The sequence below is a fragment of the Balaenoptera ricei genome, chromosome 6 (genome assembly GCF_028023285.1).
Source record: "Balaenoptera ricei isolate mBalRic1 chromosome 6, mBalRic1.hap2, whole genome shotgun sequence".
Lineage (NCBI taxonomy): Eukaryota > Metazoa > Chordata > Mammalia > Artiodactyla > Balaenopteridae > Balaenoptera > Balaenoptera ricei.
In genome coordinates, this window is record NC_082644.1 from 53,254,952 (window position 1) to 53,276,858 (window position 21,907).

Genomic DNA, 21,907 nt, shown 5'->3' on the forward strand with positions numbered 1-21,907 from the left:
TCCATACTGTTTTCCACAGTGGCTGCACCAGTTTACATTCCCACCAACAGTTCTGATGACCAATTTTTTTGATGTAGTAGTACACACTGAAATGAAGATGCTCCTGCCAAATATTGGGAGGGTCTTAGTTATTTCCCTAGAAGACCATTTTCATGTAGCTAATGTTGCTTTTCCAGATGGACCTTATGAAATATGGTATTCTGAAAAATATTTTGCCCAAGGTTTAACTTTAAAAGTGATGGTCTCCTTAAGATAGAAATATTAAGATTTTTCAATTTAATAATTCTCAATAAAAGAATTAGGTCTGTCTCTAGGTTGAATTTTCTCTGAAGATACAATTTTACTCTTTCTTATCAGATTAGCCTGGATATGTATTTCCACTAGGCCAATCATTTGAAGCAATGCTATATACTGAGTTATACTGAGGGAACTTGGGACAGGTTGGTGGTAGTGCTATGAATTTTAGTGAAAGATGTAAGCTTGAAGAGTTACATTTAATATTTCCTAACAATTTGTAATGTTATGTAGTTTTGGGCACTCCCTGTATTTTGTTGACTTATTTGTTATGTGTTCCTTGAAGAAATGATTATGAAGGTGGTCTTATTTTAATATCATGGTTATATTTTCTCCAGATGAAATGTATTGACTTAACCTCAGCTGGATGGGCAAGTGACGCAACTCCTCCGAAAGCTGAAAACGTGCATACATGTAAAAAAAAAAAAAATCCTCTCTTTTTCCCCACTGCCTGGAGAGAGAGCCATGGATATTCTGAGTCTACACGTAAAGATTCCAAGTTACTAACCAATGAAGTCATTTTTATGTATCATCATTAAGATTTTTCAACGTAGCCAATTTGGACTCTTGAGCTCTTATTCCAAATCTAGGAGTTTTGTGCAACATTCAAAATTAATGATTCCTCTTTTATATGTTATGCATTTTTACCCTCCCTGAGTTTGGATGTGAATTTCTGAGTGTGTATGGTACGAGTTCTCTATAGAAGTATCAACTTTATCCATATTATCTGTTTTTTTATTCATCATTTTCAGTGTTTCTTCTTATACTGACTGTTCCATTATGCTGTTACTTTCCTAATGCCTTTGCTCATACTTTCTGTTTGCCACCCAGGCGTTTCTTGTCAGCTGCCAGGCTTGCTCCATCTCTTCCTTTGAGGTCATACTAAAGTTATGTTTCATTGATTCTACTCAATTTCATAAAGGGTGGGCTGGGTTCAGAGATGAAAAGAGTCCTGAGATACAACCTTAGCCCTTGGAAAGCACAGAATTAATCTAGGGTGAGGATGGGGCTTGATAGTAGCATATATATTAGGATTTGCTAATAGGATCAGTGAGAAAAAAGGTTGAACCCAGAAGAGGGACAGTGCCATTTTTGTTTTGGAGTATTGGCAGAAGGCTCTCCAGAAGAGGTCTATTTGAGTTGGTCCTTAAATGGTGAATCCTGAGGAGGTTGACATGCGTTTCACATCTGCCTAGTTAGCTAACTACATCTAGTTTGTTTCTCTGTAACTTTATGAAAGCTACTTAGACAGTTATCTTGTGTGGCCACAGTTCTTTATTGCGTAGGAAACAATTAGATTTTCACAATTGCATTTGAAGTTTTTAAAAAGTCAACAAGGTGAAAACAACTCAACAATACAATTCAAAAATTTCCCGATGTTATCTTTAATCCTTTTTCAGGGAAATGAGGAAGTGACACAAAGGGGGAAAGCATTTTTTTGTTATTTGGAAATACCTGTTTTGAAATGGGCTGAATAGAAGCAATGGCAGAATCTGTGTGTGTGTGTGGTGTGTGTGCGTGCATGCGTGAGCTTATAAAAACAAAAATAAAATCCAACCGTTGATTTTTGTTCTTTTCAAAATGTCAGGAGTGTAAAGGCTGGACCATGTTCAGTGGCAGGGTGATGCCCAGACTGCTAGATGTTAGTCTTTGGACTTCCAGACGCACAGAACAGGGGCAGCAAGATGGCCACGTAGTACCCTGCTTCACTTTTCTTAGGGGCTCTGATGTGGTGGAACTGAAGCAGGAAGAGAAGGAGTCCAAAATGCTGAAGCTGGAAGGGACATTGGGCACAAAGCCATGGTAATAACCAGTCTGTATATATAGAGAGTTTGGTGTAGGAGGGCTCTGCACTGTAAATAAAGTAAAAGCAATAATTATGAATGGGCAACTGGGCCATGTCCTTATCAAAAGTATTCAGAGGTGTGTAAAGTCTAGTGTCTAAGCAAATAGACTGGAGAGAGGCTCTGGAGAGGAATCTGCCAGCTATTTTCCTAAGGATTTGGGAAAAAACTGTTGCCTAATGATATTTTCTAAAGCTTATTACATGATGGTCTTGTGGATCTGGAGGGGTTTGTTCTTTTCTTTCTTTTTCTTGTTTTTTGTTTTTGGTGCTAAAAATGAGATATTTTAATAAATTAAGTTTACTTATTGTATATATAGCATTATATAAGCACAAATTCATTTATTCATCTAAGGAGCATTTATTTCTTTGTATCAAGCATAGCTATTTTTCAAGCCTTTTTCTCCTAAAGGATTAATATTAAAAATCTCAGGTAATAAGTAAGGATTTGACTTACTCCAGGCTAACCAAATCATGACTTTTTTTCCTTTTCATGTGTTTTTCTTCTTTTTGTACATTTTCCACTCAACTTAAAAATTAAATAGATTAATGGTCAATGTATATAGTTAACATCATTCTAAATACTATGTATATGGGTCTATATTGTGCCTATTATTTTGAAAAGCTATTTTAGGGGGGAAAAAAAGCCCAATTACTCATTATTTATGAAAACTTTGGTCTGTTCCTCTCAGGCCTAAATTTTGGGTGTTGTGTGTGGGTAGATCTGCATGGAGTTTTGAAAATGTCTTCTAGTTAGAGCCTTGGGGTACATGAGTAGTAATGTGCAGAAGGAGAGGAAAAGGAAAATGTTATTTATGGCTCTGTAGTGTTAGTTTCAAAATGATGTTGGAGATCTGGCCCAATTTGTTAACTCAATTTCTTAAAATTTGGTACTATAGAAGTAGAACCAGTCCCACATTAGATACTCAGCTTTCAAGAGAATACTTCTCTGTGGCAACACTTTCTATCACCTCTACCAATTTTTAAAAGATTATGTTGATTGTAGGGAGTTTGGAGAAGAATTTGGCTAATATCAAATCATTGCTGCTTGTAGAAAGCAACTTCTTTAGCAATGGTAGATCAGTGAAGAGTGGCATGAATCTTTTTTTTTTTTTAATTTAAGTATAGTTGATTCACAATGTTGTGTTAATTTCTGTTGTACAGCAAAGTGATTCAGTTACACATATACATATATTGTTTTTTATATTCTTTTCCATTATGGTTTATCACAGGATACTGAATATAGTTCCCTGTGCTATACAGTAGGACCTTGTTGTTTATCCATCCTATATATACTAGTTTGCATCTGCTAACCGCAAACTCAAGAGTGGCATGAATCTTTAAGAAATTCAATTCAACAAATATTTATTGAGCACCTATCATTCGGTGCTCAAATAATAATGGTGGGGTTGCTGACCTCAAGTCACTCAGTCTAGTGAGGAGTCTGAGAGGTGAATGAACGTTATCAGGCTGCCTGATAAGTGCAACAAGAGAAGTTTGGAAGAGGAACAGAGAGATGTTCTGAGAGAGCCAACATCTCAGAATTTTGGCTGGATTTTGACAGGAATAAGAGTTCCCAGTGATTTCTACTGAATTAATGTGCATAGTTTAAAGAATGAATATGAATCCTCCCATTTTATTGTCACCTAAAAAAATGTGATGGCTTTCTAGAGATGGGTATCCCTTCAGTAACTTATGACATTTGGCCTTTTATTACATAGATCTTAATAGATCCTTAAGGTTAGAAACTCATGTTAATGATTCTGATTATAAAACAGTCGAATAAATAAACTACTTCCCCTAATTTGACCTTTTTTCAGATTAGAACTGTAAGTTGTATTTGCATTGCTACTGATTTTCTGTCGTGTTTATTGTGAATAAAAAGTTTCTATTGTTTGCTTCTAATTAAGAACTCAGGGTGCTCAACAGACATTGTTCATTGTTATTTATGAAAATACTGCATTTAAAAATAATTGAGGTGTGAGTTGGTAAACAGTTTCTTATAAAACTGGACTTCTTTGGAATAGTAATACATAACAGATCATTTCCTTTAAAGGGTGGGGAAAAAAATTTAAGACCTTCAACTATAAGATGTGCTCACTAACAGCTGTTTTCTATAATAGGAGCATTTTGCATGCAGAATAGAGAAAATGAAAATGAACTGTACAAAAGGCTGTGTAGAGGAACAGCTATAACTTCTCTGGCATGTACAGCAGCCCACAGAATAAACTTCCTTCGAATGGCATTGGCATGATTAATCCCAAGCAACCTGGACACTGAAACTACTGTTCTGAAAAGGGGCTCTGCAGCCTGGAAATGTCATGGATGTAATGCTGTCTTTCTAGCTGGGGTGGGGTGTTCATGCATTTAGTGGCACCCCGCTCAGTGTTCAGGGTATTTGAATATTCATGATAGGTTGACAGGTGGTCAGTGGATGCCGGGCTGAAGCCACTCTGAGTCCTTTTGCTTTTTCATTTTTTATTAGAGAAGCTTGTAAGGTCAGGTGAGATGCCTCATTCATCATCATTTACTTCTTCTGATGTCAGTTTGGGGACATTTTCCTAAGGTGGGTTACAGGAGACTGCCACGTGTTAAAATCCTGTCTTCAGTATACCTCTTTGTAATCATATTTGTATTCATGGAGTGTCTAACCAATTTTTAAGTACATCATCATCATCCTCTGCATTAAAAATGCCTCAGACTTGTATTTCCCCACATATATAATCTTCTTGAGTCTTGATAGCCATGCTTACATGTGTAGATGGTGTTCTCTCTTTTAAAGGGAATGGGGGCGTCCCTGGTGGCACAGTGGTTAAGAATCCACCTGCCAGTGCAGGGTGCCCTGGTCCGGGAAGATCCCACATGCCGCGGAGCAACTAAGCTCGTGCGCCACAACTACTGAGCCTGTGCTCTGGAGCCTGTGAGTCACAACTGTTGAGCCCGTATGCCACGACTACTGAGGCCCACACACCTAGAGCCCATGCTCCACAACAAGAGAAGCCACCGCAATGAGAAGCCCGCGCACCGCAACGAAGAGTAGCCCCCGCTCGCCGCAACTGGAGAAAGCCCGCGTGCAGCAACGAAGACCCGACGCAGCCAAAAATCAAAAGAAATAAAAAAGTAAAGGGAATAGAACTAGAGCTGTCTAGAGAATCCTTAGTCCAGGGCCGTGGAACTGAGTCTTCTAATCCAAATCCAGGGCTCTGTACTTGTTTTCTCCTTTCTGTTTTCATCCGAAAGGTTTACATGACAATTGGGTATATTTACAGGTTAGATTTCCTGCCTTACTTCTGTCACTTCTTGCTGTGTTCCAGGACCTGTCCTGTGTCTTTTACATATATCATCTTGTTTAGTTCTCACACTGTCCAGGCAAGGCACCTGAGGTTCAGAAAATTGGAGTAACTTTCCAGAGGTAGCCTGGCTAGTTCGAGGTGGATCCCGGATTGACACCCAGGCGTGCCCGAGCCCTTGACCCTCCTTATGTTCCTGATTAAATGTTTCTGTCCTTATGAATTGGGAGATTGGGATTGACATATATACACTATTGATACTATGTATAAAATAGATAACTAATGAGAACCTACTCTATATCTATAGCCCAGGGAACTCTGCTCAATGCTCTGTGGTGACCTAAATGGGAAGGAAATCCAAAAAAGAGGGGATATATGTATACGTATAGCTGATTCACTTTGCTGTACAGCAGAAACTAACACAACATTGTAAAGCAATTATACTCCAATAAAAGTTAATTAAAAAAAGTTTCTGTCCTTGGGGAGTGAAAGGGAATTAGAGAAGAGGTTCCTGAATATATGCTAATAAGGAAGTCTCTTAAGTGTCAAATCAGTGATTCAGACAGTTCTTTGGGAGGGTAAAAGGAGAAGAGAGGATAGTACTCTGGCCTGGAAAGGCTTTGTGAAGAAATTGGGATTTGAACTAGCAGAGGATACTAAGAGTAGCATCAAAGTGCGATGGAAGGAAAGAGGACAGAGCATAAGTGGGAAATACTGGGCATGTTTTGGGGGAATTGATGCAATTGAATGAAGCATAGGAGGATTGGTGGGTGACAAAAGGAGGAAGGGTTTAAAAGGCAGACTGGAGCCCTGCTGAAGTGGACTTGGGCTACCAGGTTATGTGCTATGTGGTATATGGCCTTGATGTTCAACATGTACATTTTTAATTCTTTGTGATACTTACTACTAGAATGCAGTCTTAACTAGAATAGCTCAGCTGGCTTGCAACTGATTTTGATTTAATGGAAATTTTAGTGGGGTGAAATCATATTTAGCTTCTTAGGGCATCTGTCATTTCCCAAGAGCTTGCCTAAGTAGTCTTGTCTAAATAAGTCTTTCTTCATAAGAATACAAAAGCCTTATTGTTTCTTATGTATTCTTATGATGTGAATAGATTTGAAGTGTTTGTATGTATTGCAGTATTTCAATAAGTATTCCTTTGGGGGGTAATGGGGGATAATGAGTCTTAATGAACACCAATAACATTGGGAGACACTGGGTTTGGGATTTTTCTAAGGATGGAGTGTGGTCCTGCCACCTTTTGGTACGGAAATTAGGATATCTCAGAGAACTGAGGGGTTTGGGGTAGAGTGATGTCCATCAAAGACTAGACATAGATAATATGTTTGTTAGGTAACTTATAGTTGTTTTCAAGCTTTCAGTCACAAGGTGCTGTCCTCAGTTTCCCTAAAGTGTTAGGGCAGGGAGATAACAACTAAAGTCCAGTCATTCATGACCATGGTTGACTGTGATGCACTATCCCCCATCAAGAGTTGAATAAATAACTTACATATTTGATTTACATAGGAATATTATTATTGTAGATTCTGAACAAGAAGTAAAGATCAAATCAGAGAGTTAGCTGGGGCTTGGCAAAGGGCTGTGAAAATTGAGAATGATGTAGGTGGTAGGATGGGATTTTTTTTTTTTCTTGTTTTTAAAGGAAAGAAGAATGTCTTTTTGCCTATTAATCTCATCTCACTTTTTTTCTTTTTTTAACGTTGCAGTGTGCAAAGATCCACCTTACAAAGTAGAAGAATCTGGGTATGCTGGTTTCATTTTGCCAATTGAGGTTTATTTTAAAAACAAGGTATGTAATCTTTACTCATTAATCTTTCAATAGAAGATCCTTCATTAACCAAATGATGTTTAAAATAGTTTTGATTCATAAGCACTTCTATCACTAGATGGTTTTAAAATAAAAGTTAAAATTTGTCTTCTAGGAATTTTGGCTATTGTTGTCCTTAATTAAAGAGGAAGTGGCTAGAGAAAGATAATTTCAGTTCTGTTAAGTCAGATTATATGAAATTCATTAAACGTTTCTTTTAAGAGAAGAGTAATTACCTTTTGAAAAAGAAGATTAACATATGTTTGTACAATAGAAAAGAAAGTACGGCTTTTCAGTGAAATGATCCTTTTCTCATTTTCATACTTCTAGAATTTGAGACTTACAAAGAATAATCTCTCCTTTATCTTTATCTGATACACACATGTGACACATATATATATATATATACAGTTATATCAGCAAGTAGGTATTATGGATTCTATTGGATTTAAAAAATTTCAGCAGTGCATATATGGCAAAACACACAGACTATATAATATTGGACAAATTGCTCAACCTCTGTGGGGCTCACTATCCTCATTTATAAAATGGGGATAGGATAAGTGTATCTACCTCATAAGGTGGCTAGGAGGATTAGATTAAATAAAGCTATGCAAGATTTTTAGAATAATGCTTCATATGTAAGTAATTTTTACTGTTATTTTTAATCACCCTGTTTCTTCCTTTTATTCCAAGGTAATCATAGTTCCTGAAACCTGCCCCAAAGTGAGATAATTCACATTTTTCTTTTTAAAGGAACTGAGCAATTAGAATGTTGTGTTATCCGAGCCAGTGCTCCGTAAAGTCTGGTCCTTGGACCAGAAGCAATCAGCATCACCCAAGAGCTGGTTGGAAATGAGATTCTCAGGCTCTATCCCAGATCTATTGAATCAGAATCTCTGGGATGGGGCCTAGGAATCTGCATATTTACTGGCCTTCCAGGTGAAGAAACACCACAAAGTATGAGAACCCCTGATAAGCCACTCTTTAGTGATCAGTATCTTCCACTGGAACAGTGTCCCACTGACTTTTTCTTTTTCTTTTTTTCTTTTTAATTGAAGTATAGTTGATTTACAGTATTGTGTTCCACTGGCTTTTTCAATGTATAGAAGACCCAGCCTTCAATTCAGTAAAAATCTCTTTGTGATTAAGAGATAATTAACTTTTAAATAAGCTATAATGAAACTATCCTCAAAAGTTGGAATGTGTAGAAAATAGGGATAAATTTTATTTTTCATATTTCTTGTTTTTTTCAAGCTGGTTTCCTCATGTGCCATGTTCCTGCTGGATGGCCTTCCTACACACATGATATCCCTGTTAATTCTTTTTTCTTTTTTTTTTTTTTTTTACATAGATGTGTTTGCTCTCAAGTAGTATTTATTTATTTATTTATTTATTTATTTATTTATTTTATTTATGGCTGTGTTGGGTCTTCGTTTCTGTGCGAGGGCTTTCTCTAATTGCGGCAAGTGGGCGCCACTCTTCATCGCGGTGCGTGGGCCTCTCACTATCGCGGCCTCTCTTGTTGCGGAGCACAGGCTCCAGACGCGCAGGCTCAGCAGCTGTGGCGCACGAGCCTAGTTGCTCCGCGGCATGTGGGATCCTCCCAGACCAGGGCTCGAACCCGTGTCCCCTGCATTGGCAGGCAGATTCTCAACCACTGCGCCACCAGGGAAGCCCTATTTTTTCTTTATATTTATATTTTGGGTATGTATTTGGTGGTAACCTATTTCTGTGTAGTTAAATAGCTGAGGGCTTACTTTGTCCGTGGCAGTTTGCTGAGCCCTTTACATATGTTGCTTTGTTTAGTAGGTTTATAAGAACTTTTGAGAGGTTATTATTCCTATTCTACAGGAAAGGAAACTGAGTCATGGAAAGATTACATGGCTTGTCCAAGGCCACACGCAGTTGGAAAGTGTTAAAACCAGATTCTTGATCTAGATCTTTCTCTCCATTGACAATTCTCTTAACTTCTGTGTCTTCAAAGCAGTAACTCGTTGCCAGAATAATGATTACCTTCCTCAGTAGTAATACCACTGAAATGTTCACATGTTTTTCATCAAATCAGAATTTGTTGAGATGCGTTTATATCTGTTCATATGATATGCTTTCACATTTGATGTATGGATTTGTTTTTTCTCATTTCAAGATTTCCCTTAAGAAATTAGTTTTTAGCTTTCTTTTTTTTTCATTAAAAAAATTGAGATATAACTTACACACCATAAAATTCATCCTTTAAAAATGTACAGCTCTGTGGGTTTTAGTGTATTGTGCAACCATCACCACTATTTAGTTCTAGGACATTTTCATCACCCCATAAAGAAACCTTGTACCTATCAGCAATCACTCCTCATTCCTTACTCTCCCAGCCCCTGGGGTTAATCTATTCCCTTTCTCTATGTAATATCCTATTCTGGCCAATTCTTATCAATGAAATCATACAATATGTGGCCTTTTATGTCTGACTTCTTTCATTTAGTAGGTTTTCAAGGTTTATCCATGTTATAGGATGTACCAAATACTTATTCCTTTTTATCACTGAATGCTATTCCATTGTATAAATAACGCCACATTTTTGCTTATATTTGTATTCATAATTTGATGGACATTTGACTTGTTTCCATCTTTGCCCTATGAATAATGCTGCTACGAACATTCATATACAAGTTTTTGTGTGGAAATATGTTTTCAAGTCTCCTGGTTATATACCTAGGTGGAGTTGTTGGGTCGTGTGGTAACTCTGTGTTTAATTTAACTTTTTAAAGAACTGCCAAACTGTTTTCCAAAATGACTGTACTATTTTACTTTCCTACCAGCAATGTATGAAGGTACACTGAAGGCCTCAGTTTGGAAATAATGCTGCAATTAAGTATCTTCTCTCCTACTTTGTTTTTAACTTTTCTGGTCACTTTTACAAGCTCTCATTTCTTCAGAGAAATATATTTTCTGAACTACCCAATTCCCTCCTTTACAGAAGTAACTGGAATCTCCTCATCCACCAGATTTTTAAAAAGAAAGTAAATGAAGGATGAAGAGGCTGCAAGTAATGTGTGCACACGTGCGCACACACAAATGCAGTCGTCTTGGTACTTTGGGTAGCAATTCTTATGACTGAAAGACATTATTTATTCACTTTGTGAGGAATTTTTAGTTTCTTAAAATATGAAAGAAGAAAGATGCACTTGAGATGGAAAACAGTTATTTCCTTGGGGCCATTGTAAAATAGACATTCAGCTGACCACTGTGTAGTAGATATTCTGTGTAGTGTCCAGATTAGCTGATTTTTATTTTCTAGTTTTAGATTTTCTTTAAGATTTTATACATAATAATTATTGCTTTTTTCACAGGTGCACAATGAAACATATTTCAGTGTTTGTAATATGAAAAAGTAGTATACACCTAATTGTAGAGATGTGGATCAATTACTGGTGGGTTAATAATACACAAAATGCTATATAGCAAGCAATTAATGTAGCAAGATGGATAAGTCTCAAAAACAAAAATGATGATGTACATATATATATATATATGGTTATGATATCACTTATGTATGGTTTTATAAACCACTGAAGCCAAGAATAAATGAGGTGATGGAGACACACATATGTAGTACAAGAGCATGAGTTGAAAGGACAGCACAGGAACTAAAGGGCATGGCTTACTGGGGAAAGAGGGATGGAGAAGCTCATATTTACAAAATTTTTATTTCTTTAAAGAAAAACATAAACTAGCATGGTGAAAGTGTTAACATCTCTTTAAACTCAGTGGAAAATATATGGGTGTAGTATTTTAAGTACTTTTCTTTATGTTCTTAATTTTTTAATTAAAATTATTGCTCTGTCATCTCTTTTTAATTTATCTTCTTAGAGTGTCTTAGAAACCAAATTTTTGCTATCTTCCATTCTGGATCTCCATCCTACTGAAATGATCCATGTGTGAAAATTTAATAGGTCTAGGCTGTTGCTCCAGAATGTGCATTTCATTTCTTCTGAGTGTATATCATTTTATCGCTGGAGTTTACTCAACTCTGTCTTGAAGAAAGAACATCCATTATAATAATGGTTTATGAAAAAGTATTATTTCAAGTTGGCATAGGAGATGAGAGAAAGCAGCAAAAAGACTTCCACCTGATGTTGGAAGGGGCCTACCACTGCATATTTAGTGTATAATATCACCCTGCCCTTGGTCCCATCTCCATCCTTGTACTTTTCCTGCTTACAATAAGCTTGTCTTCAGTTTTGCTCACTTATTGGAGAGGTCAGAGTCAAGAGGGGTGGTGGAGTGTCAGTGCTTCTTATGAGTTCGTGTTTGTTTATTCTCTTATTTTGTGTTTGTATTCAACAAAACAAGCCTATCCATGAGAATCATGTGTGTTTCAGAAACTAAACCAACAGGCCCACTGAAACATAATTGACTGTAGCACTTCAGGTTTGAAAGGATCCCATGCTTCTCTCTTTCTTTCTGTCCTCAGAAAAGTACACGAGTGAATGTCAAGGACTGAAGCGGACTGAGAGGGATAATTTGATATTGCCAAAACCAGGTTTCCACCCTCTAGGAAATGTATCAGCTTTATATGGAGAATAAATACATGTTTCCTTGTTTGAACTTTAAAGAAGAATCTTTTCTATGGAGCATAAATTGACATTATATTGATGTCAGCCCTCTAAGAAAGATATTCAGTTGGTCAGACCACAAATTTATGGGTACTTTTTACTTTCTATAAAAAAAAAAAAACTTGAAAAGAAAATCACACTCAAGATTCATACAAAGATTGTCACTTTCTGTGGTCCTTAGCCTTAGTTTTACTGAAAAGTAATTTGTTTTTGATTTTAAACTGGTGTGAACTATAAAGTGTTGTTACTACCTCACTCTTTTTCTGCTGGTAATTATTATATTCATCAATGTATTTTTCTCTTTAAAAAGGTATGCTGCAGTATACTCCTAGTAAAAGTGAATGGAATAAAACTTAGGAGTTACTCCTTTCACTTCATTTAATCATGGTTAACTATTTGGTATAGCCTTTCCAGATTTTCCCCCATGCATTTGCATGGATAAAAAGTATGTCTATATAGAGATTGGCAAGGGCATAATATATCATATTTTAATATTTTTTCTGTGACTTGCCTTTAATTCACTTAGCGATATGCCTTTCCAAGTCAGTTTTTAAAAATATCTGCATAATATTCCATGGTAATGATATACTTACATGCAGATCATCCCTGTTTTTTTGCCATTATAAACAATGCTGCCATGAACATTTTATTTTACATCTATACCTGTCTATATATCTTTACACACATATTTGAATATTTCTGTGGAAGAGATTCTTAGTAGTAGAATTACTGGGTTAAACATTGCATGCATTTAGTGTGTTGGTAGATATTGCCAGTGTGTTTTCCCAAAGGCTTTACCAATTTACACTCCCAATTGTAAGGTAGAAAATGGCCCTTCTTATTTTTTAAATTAATTCTAAGGTTGTATTGACTATTTTACAATTTGGAGGAAAGGCAGGTAAGTAATAAAAATGGTTGTGATCATTACATTAATAAAGGAATGCTGTAACAGGGATGTCTAATTCAGACGGGGTTGGGAGGGTTAGGAAGACTTTTCAGAGGAGTTCATGCTTCAGTTAGGTCTTGAATGATGAGTTTGCACTAACCAGGTAAAGGATGGAAGTATGCAGGGAGGGAAGGCATTTTAGACAATGGGGAATACGATATGTGAAAGGCAAAATGAATGAGATAATATGAAGCACTGGGGAACAGCAAGTGCTTCAACATTGTGGAAGGACAAGGTAGAGTAAGAGAACAAAAGCAATGCAGGAAAGGTATTAAAAGACTATAATGGTTATTACCAGGAGGTGGGATTTCATCCTGTAGAAAATGATGACCGTTAAAGGCTTTTATATCAATGGAAGATGTAACCTGATCTTTCTGTTAGAAAGATCACTCTCTTGTCATTGTGGTAGGTAGAAAGGGGGAGTTCAAAAACAGGGAGGCGACCAGATGAAGAGTGATGAAGGTCTAAGCTAAGGCAGTAGTTATCGTGACTAGAGCAAAGGGCATAGATTTGAGAGTTCCTAAGGAGGAATACTAAACAAAACTCAGAGACCATTTGACTGTGATGAGTAAGGGAGAAGGAAGCGTTAGTGATGACTTTTGTGTATTTTACCCTTGGGAAGCAATTAGGATTTCTGTTTGTCATGATATAGAGTATAGGAGAAAGGACACATGAAGATAACTTCAGTTTAAGATAATGCATGAATTTGCTGTTGCTGCCGGTCACCCCAGTGGAGATGTGGTTAGACTGGAACACAAGCATATGGCAGTCAAGTGGGAGCTGGGCTGGAGGTAGAGAGGGGAGTCACTGTCATGAAGGAGGAACTAACTCCCTGTGAATGGGCGTTGTCTTCCTGGGGAATTTTGCAAAAAGGTAAATGCATTTAAGAGTCAATGAAGAAAGAAGGGAAGCCTGTGAAGAAAACTAAGGAGGAATGCCAGTAAGTGTGAGGAAAACAAGGAGAAAATGGCACCCTGATCAAGGAGAGAAGGAGCAAGTTTCATGCCAGATTAGTAATAGAAGTGAGAGGTAGTGAGTACATGAGTGGAGACTATGATCTGGGGAAGTTTGGATGAAGAGGTGAAAACCATGAATTTGTAGTAGGTAATGCCTGCATTCTGACAGTTTCAGGTGCTAAGACTTTTTTTTTTTTTAACATCTTTATTGGAGTATAATTGCTTTACAATTGTGTGTTAGTTTCTGCTTTATAACAAAGTGAATCAGCTATACGTACACATATATCCCCATATCCCCTCCCTCTTGCGTCTCCCTCCCACTCTCCCTATCCCAACCCTCTAGGTGGTCACAAACCACCAAGCTGATCTCCCTGTGCTATGTGGTTGCTTCCCACTAGCTATCTATTTTACATTTGGTAATGTATATATGTCCATGCCACTCTCTCACTTCATCCCAGCTTCCCCTTCCCCCTCCCCGTGTCCTCAAGTTCATTCTCTAGTAGGTCTGCGTCTTTATTCCCGTCCTGCCCCTAGGTTCTTCATGACCTTTTCTTTCTTTTTTTTTTTTTTTTTCAGATTCCATATATATGTGTTAGCATACGGTATTTGTTTTTCTCTTTCTGACTTAACTTCACTCTGTGTGACAGACTCTAGGTCCATCCACCTCACTACAGATAACTCAATTTCGTTTCTTCTTATGGCTGAGTAATATTCCATTGTATATGTGTGGCACATCTTCTTTATCCATTCATCTGTCGATGGACACTTAGGTTGCTTCTATGACCTGGCTATTGTAAATAGAGCTGCAGTGAACATTTTGGTACATGACTCTTTTTGAATTATGGTTTTCTCAGGGTATATGCCCAGTAGTGGGATTGCTGGGTCGTATGGTAGTTCTATTTTTAGTTTTTTAAGGAACCTCCATACTGTTCTCCGTAGTGGCTGTATCAATATACATTCCCACCAACAGTGCAAGAGGGTTCCCTTTTCTCCACACGCTCGGTGCTAAGACTTTTTAGTCAAAAGAACTGGGTTCAGATCACTTTGTTTCATCACGTGTTAGTAATATAACAAATTCTTTTTTAAAAAAGGAAAAACATTGTTTTATTTGACTATGTAATTTTAGAAAATATTGTGTTTTAAAAAACCATAAACACCTCATACATTGCAGGTGGGATTTTAAAATGGTGCAGCCACTCTGGAAAACAGTAAGGCATTTCCTAAAAATGTTCAACACAGAGTTACCTTATGACCCAGAAATTCCACTCCTAGGTGTATAGCCAAGAGAAATGGAAATGTAGGTCCATACAAAAACTTGTACACAAATGTTCATAGCAGCATTATTCACAATAGCCCAAAATGGAAATAACCCACATTTCTATTTATTGACAAATGTATAACCAAAACCTGGTATACCCATATAATAGATTATTATTTGTCCATAAAAAAGAACTGACACATGCTACAACATGGATGAACTTCAAAAACATCATGCTGAGTATAAGAAGCCAGTCACAAAAGAGCACATATTGTGTATGTATTTTATGTATGTTCATGTATTTATACGAAATGTCGAGAATAGGCAACTCCATAGAAGCAGAAGTAGATTAGTGATGCCAGGGGGTGTGGGATCTGTTGGACCACTAATGAGTTTGAGATATCTTTCTGGAGTAATGAAAATGTCCTGAAATTAGAATGTGGTGATGGTTTTATAACTCTGTGAATGTACTAAAAACCACTAAATATTATACTCTAAATGGTGAATTTTATGGTATGTAAATTACTTCTCAGTAAAGCTATTATTAAAAAAACATAAATAGCTGTTATCAAAAACACGTAAAATGGCAAAGGTAATGACAAATGAAAAAAGTAACATTTCACAGAGATGGTTAATATCTATAATACACAGGGAGTTTTTATATAAAGTAATAAATTCTGAGTGCTTTAATTTCCTCATCTGCCAAACAGAGCTGACAGCTGACCCAAAGGAGAGCTATGAGAATTAAATGAGATAAATGTTAAATACATAATATTGTTATTATTATCCTCAGTATTCATTTCCCCTTGGATGCCTGAGAATCTGTCTGTAGAGAGGTTTAGGTGTTTAGCCAGCTAAAGTAATGGCTGGAGAGTAGAACTCGAGTATCATGGAATTATAATTACTGCGTTCTCTTGGATATGGTGCTGTTTTGTCCTCCAGGAAAATGCCATATTTTCATTCATTTCACAGACATTTATTGCATTGCTACTATGCATGGGGTACTAAACTAGTTGTTGAGGGTACAGTAAGGACTCAACCATTATTCCTACTTTCAAAGATCTTATGATTTAGCAGGGTAAAGGGAGATAATAAGACAGTTATTCTAAGATGTTTCAAGGATAAGAGAGAGAGGCACACAGAACAGAGGAGAGGCAGTTGGGAGTGGAGTTCAAGGAAGGCTTCCCCCAAATAAAACCTGAATAGAGAGGGATGAGTAGAAGTTATCCAGGTAAAGCAGAAGGTGGAGGAATGGAGGTTGGCAGTGGAGGTAGTAATGTAAAGCAAGGGTGAAACCCAGAGTTAATCTAGAATGAGTAAATTCTGGGAGCAACCAACCACAATGTGTGGCTGGATCACCAGATGGGTAGAAGGGGTGTGGTGAGACATGGAACCAAGAGCTAGATCGTGAAAATCCTATGTGGCATTTAGGTGAGCTCAGATTTTTATTCTTTTTTTTTTTTTAATTAATTTATTTATTTTTGGCTGTGTTGGGTCTTCGTTTCTGTGCGAGGGCTTTCTCTAGTTGCGGCAAGCAGGGGCCACTCTTCATCGCGGTGCGCGGGCCTCTCACTATCGGGGCCTCTTTTGTTGCAGAGCACAGGGTCCAGACACGCAGGCTCAGTAGTTGTGGCTCACGGGCTTAGTTGCTCCGTGGCATGTGGGATCTTCCCAGACCAGGGCTCGAACCCGTGTCCCTTGCATTAGCAGGCAGATTCTCAACCACTGTGCCACCAGGGAAGCCCAGATTTTTATTCTAATGGCATTGGGAACTTGTGAAATTTTAACCAAGGAGTGAAAATGGCTAGATTTTTGTTTCATATGGACAGTTTTGAGGCCTGAATGAAGAAGAAAGTGATCATCTATCCTGAAGTAGGAAGAACTACTAGAGGAAGGAGTTTATAGTAGTTTGAGCAATGAGTAAGAGCATGGCAGTATGGGTTAGACGGCTTGTTCAAGAAGTATTTAAAAGAGAAAATGTCAGCCGTTGATGATGGGTGTAGGGCCGTAGAGTGGGAAGGGGAAGGAGTGGCTTCAGGGGTGTCTTAGGTTTCCAGTTGGGTGGCGGTGTTGGTGGTGTCATACCACTTGAGAAACTGCAAGAAAGATGATGACTTTATTCTTTTTGGTTTTCCTCTAAGACAAGAAACTAATTTTTCAGATGTTTCCATTTTGCTTTGTAGATAGTTCCATGATGACTTTTTTCCCAGTACTTCCCCTTCTTTGACACTGTAGCTGTTAGATGTCTGGGTCTCTTTTCTTTCTTTTTCTTTTTTTTGAATGAATTTTTCTTGGCGTATAGTTGCTTTACACTGTTGTGTTAGTTTCTACTAACTAGAAAGGGAATCAGCTATATGTATACATATCTCCCCTCTTTTTTTTGGATTTCCTTCCCATTTAGGTCACCACAGAGCGTCGAGTAGAGTTCCCCGTGCTGTAGTCTGAGTCTTTTCTGATCCTTATCAGGAGTAAATCTTTGCTTTCTAAATTTCTATTTATGCCTAAGTCTCTGTTTTCCTTCTTATTTTTTTTAACCTCTAGGAAGAACCTAAGAAGGTTCGTTTTGATTATGACTTATTCCTGCATCTTGAAGGCCATCCACCAGTGAATCACCTCCGCTGTGAAAAGCTTACCTTCAACAACCCCACAGAGGAGTTCAGAAGAAAGTTGCTGAAGGCAGGAGGGGTACGTGACGCTGGGCTTGTGAAAAGCCTTCCCATAGAAAACTAGTTGCTAGTGTGTCAAGAAGTACAATAATGTTTTGAGAGAGGTAAAAGAAGTGAAGCAACTTAATGACCATGCTGTGGACTCATGGTTTGAGAAGAAGAGGTAATTAAACAATATTTTAAGTAGGTATGAGTCTGAGATTACATTGTTGGTTAGAACAGCCTTATAGTCTATGCAGTTCAACTTTATTTCAACATCAATCTGAAACCAAACTATCCTCAATTAAGAAAAGAACAATGCCTTAACTGTGCTATATCAGTGTACAGAAAAATTTTAAAGTTGAAAGTTACATCAAAAATATATGAAAACGAGTTATTATCCAAATTTCCTTGGTCAAAATGAATAGAAAAGGTGTACTCATTCAAATTACTTGTTTGGGTCATTTAAAAACACATTTTTGTTTGTTTGAATTGTGTGTGGGTAATAGATGGATTTTTCTTTTTAAGATAATGATAATATAGTGCCCGGGTGAATTGGCTAGGATGGGGAAAGATTTTTAAGTGGAATTTCTCACAAACATATGGAATGTTTGCTTGCAGTTTGTGCAGACAAACACTGTTGATGGGTCAGAATCTACTTTACATTGGATACTACTAGGATCATCGGCTTCTATTGAATACTTCAGATGAACTTCCTGTGTCATCTTATATGGGCAGTTCAGACCCCATAAAATGTTGCAGTGCATTCTTTTCTGTTTTTTTAGTTATACATTTTTTTTCCTTTTTTTTTTTTTTTTCTTTGCAGTGCATTCTTTACTCTAGGATTTCCTTCATTTAGTTTTACTGGAAGGTTTTTGATAGTTTTTCATCCACGAGCTTATCATTATATGTAAGCATGTGTAGACCATAACTTCTCAAGATGCCTCATTTCACTGATAAACTCTACCTGAGGGCTTTGTAGGGAAGAACTGAATTTTATATAGCACAGAAGCCCTTTCCCTTTATGGGGATATGAATAACCACTTTGAGAACCTCAGGAAAGCTGTGGACCCTCTCATAAGAAAACCACCCATATATATATAATTGTGTAAACATTTTGGGTTATGTGTAACCCCTTGAGTCCATTTTTTTGAGATCTGTTTTCCAAGCTCCTGTCCTCTCAGCTGAACTATTGATACTAATATGCATTTGAAGTGTTACAGGTACTTTTACCACATTTCATTCCACATTATACTGTATGTCGGTAGATTATGGGTTAAATAGGTATTGATGGGCCAGCTTTGGAAATGAATGACCATTTGTAGGATTTTGTGGGGAAATGCATCTTCGTGAAGAACTGGGCTTTTGTAATACAACTCATTTTAAAGGTAGGGATTTATTATATGTTTATTAAGGAATTTTTTTAAACAAACCCTATTTGATTCTTTTATAGTTATCTAGAGCACAGTGTGGGTGCTACTTATCTATGGCTATGCCCTTAAAAATGAGCCTGTCCATTTAAAATCCTAATCATTCCCATTACGTTTCTTTTTATGAGGGTGGCATTTTACGCCTCTGATTATTCCTCTTGGGTATGAAGTTAGGTAGGTAATTGGAGCATGTGAATTATGGAGCTTGAGTACATCAGGCTTCTGATAAGGGTCGTCATAAAAAGAAAATATGACACAAGAACTTTTTAAAACATCCACTTAGTCTCAGAGTACTCAAAAGTTGTTTGTGAGCCAGAGAAGAGGTTACAGGTCAGTGATAATGCAGTGCATCACTGCATCCTGATAAGGTCTCTAGTAGATTTCTGTCTTTTTCTCCACTCAGCCTTTATCTCAGAATTATCCTCCTTGACTTCTAACTTTCCTTCTTTGTGTTTCTTTAAGTGCTGTTTGAAGCCTGCATGTTTTTTCCCTGTTAGATTTAGATTGTGTCTTGACAACTCTAAAATAATAAGTTGAAATGTGAAATATTCGAGCACACCAGTTATTTGACATAAGTTCCTTAAGTGACTGATTCTAGTAAATTTTGTAGTAAAATTAAAAAATTCATTCGAAATACTAGTAATCCCATAGATTCTGTCCATTTCACATGGGAGGATTAAAATAGTCTTTTATGGAGATGGGAGAATCTGAACTAATAAACATTTTTTGTCTTACCAAGATTTTTGGATATAGTACCTTGTTTAACATTTTAACATTTATCATTGTTAATGGAACCTACATGGTGTTACTAACTTAGCCATTTTGATTTTATTAGAAATCTTTTTTTTTTCCAGCTTTTATGGAGATACCATTGACATATAACTTAAGGTTACAACATGTTGATTTGATACACTTGTATGTTGCAAAATCATTATCACCATAGCGTTAGCTAACACCTGCATCACATCACGTAATTACCATTTCTCTTTTGTGATGAGAACATTTAAGACTTACTCTTTTAGCCAAATTTCAAGTATATAATTCACTATTATTAACTGTAATCACCATGCTATACATCGGATCCCCAGAACCTATTCATCTTATAACTGGAAGTTTGTGCTCTTTGACCCACACCTCCCCTTCTCTCCCACCCCCCAGCCCTTGGTAACTACCAGCCTAGCCTCTGTTTTTATGAGTTTAACTTTTTCAGATTGCACGTATAAGTGATATCATACAGTTTGTCTGACTCATTTCACTTAGCCTAATGTCCTCAAGTTTCATCCATGTTGTTGTAAATGGCAGGATGTCCTTCCTTCTCATGGCTGAATAATGTTCCATCATACACACACAAACACACACACACACACACACACACACACACACATACATATCTCCACATCTTCTTTATCCATTCATCTGTTGATGGACACTTATGTTGTTTCCATAGCTTGGCTATTGTGAATAATGCTGCAGTGAACATGAGAGTGCAGATATATCTTCAGTATCCTGTTTTAATGTCCTTTGGGTATATACCCAGAAGTGTGATTGCTGGATCATATGTAGCTCTATTTTTAATTTTTTGAGGAACGTCCATATTGTTTTCCATAGTGGCTGCACTGTAGAATTTACAATCCTGCCAGCAGTGCACAAGGGTTCCCTTTTCTCCACATTCTTGCCAATACTTACCATCTGTTGTCTTCTTGAGGATAGCCATTGTAACAGGTGTGAGGTAATAGCTTAGTTTGATTTTCATTTTTTGATCATTAGTGATGTCAAGTACCTTTTCATATACCTGTTGGCCCTCTGTATATCTTCTTTGGAAAAATACCTATTCAGATTCTCTGCCCATTTTAAAATCATATTGTTTGGGGTTTTTTGGTATGAGTTCTTTATATATTTTGGATATTAATCTCTTACCACATATATGATTTGCAAATATATTCTCCCATTCTGTAGGTTGCCTTTTCATTTTGTTGATTGTTTCCTTTGCTGTGTAGAAGCTTTTTAGTTTGATGTAGTTCCACTTGTTTATTTTTGCTTTTGTCACTTTTGCTTCTGATGTCTATTAGAGATCTTCTGTTCATGATTATGTCTCTCTATATAAACTTTTTTTTTGACTGGGTTTTGGAGTGAAAGGGGGGTGCTTTTGCTCCTTATACTTAAACATCACATATGTGACATAGAGGTATATGTTCTATTTTTAAAGCAAAAATTTGATCCCTTCTTCATAAGTACTGTGTGAAATCATTATGTACAGCTTGAGGCATGAGTAGGGTAAACTTACCATTTTGGCTGTGGTTCCTTCTCTTTCACTTTTTTCTTTGAAACCAAAAGTACATAGCACTATTAAAAGTAGAACTTGGCTTTTCAAGAGATCAGAAAGGTTGTTTTTAGAGCTGGCAGCATCTTAGAAAAATGCTTTTCAGCTCTCAGAAGAAAATGATTCCAAAGAATGTTTTGCCAGAAGAATCCTGAAAAATTGCAGATTTTTTTTCTATTTCATAGCCTATAAGTCTATAGCTATATGACAACTTTTTTTTGGTCAATAACATTCTCTTCTTTTCACTCTTTTTTTTTTTAACGTTGTAACTCTATTCTAAATACTATCAGAGAAATCTTGGTGTGCTTCTGCCTTGGAAGAAATGTACCCTGTGTTCTTCTCTTGATTAGCTCCCTAAAATTAAGGTTATCTTTGCTTGCAAAGAAAAGAGTAAAACTTTCGTGGGAAGGGCATTTTTGGATTTAAGCATATTATTTTCTGAGAATATTGAAATACGGAATGAGTTCGTTTACAAGACCCTGAA

The 21,907-nt window shown here is 36.9% G+C and overlaps 1 protein-coding gene across 3 annotated transcripts in view; it reads left to right on the top strand.

Annotated features, from left to right (window-relative positions):
* Positions 1 to 21,907, top strand: part of MLLT3 (MLLT3 super elongation complex subunit) — a 250,549-nt gene that overhangs the window by 135,018 nt on the left and 93,624 nt on the right. For all 3 annotated transcript variants that reach the window (XM_059924651.1, XM_059924653.1, XM_059924652.1), the window contains exons 3-4: positions 7,155 to 7,237; positions 17,570 to 17,713. In XM_059924651.1, coding sequence (XP_059780634.1) covers positions 7,155 to 7,237; positions 17,570 to 17,713 — 227 coding nt within the window. The remainder of the gene's footprint in view (positions 1 to 7,154; positions 7,238 to 17,569; positions 17,714 to 21,907) is intronic.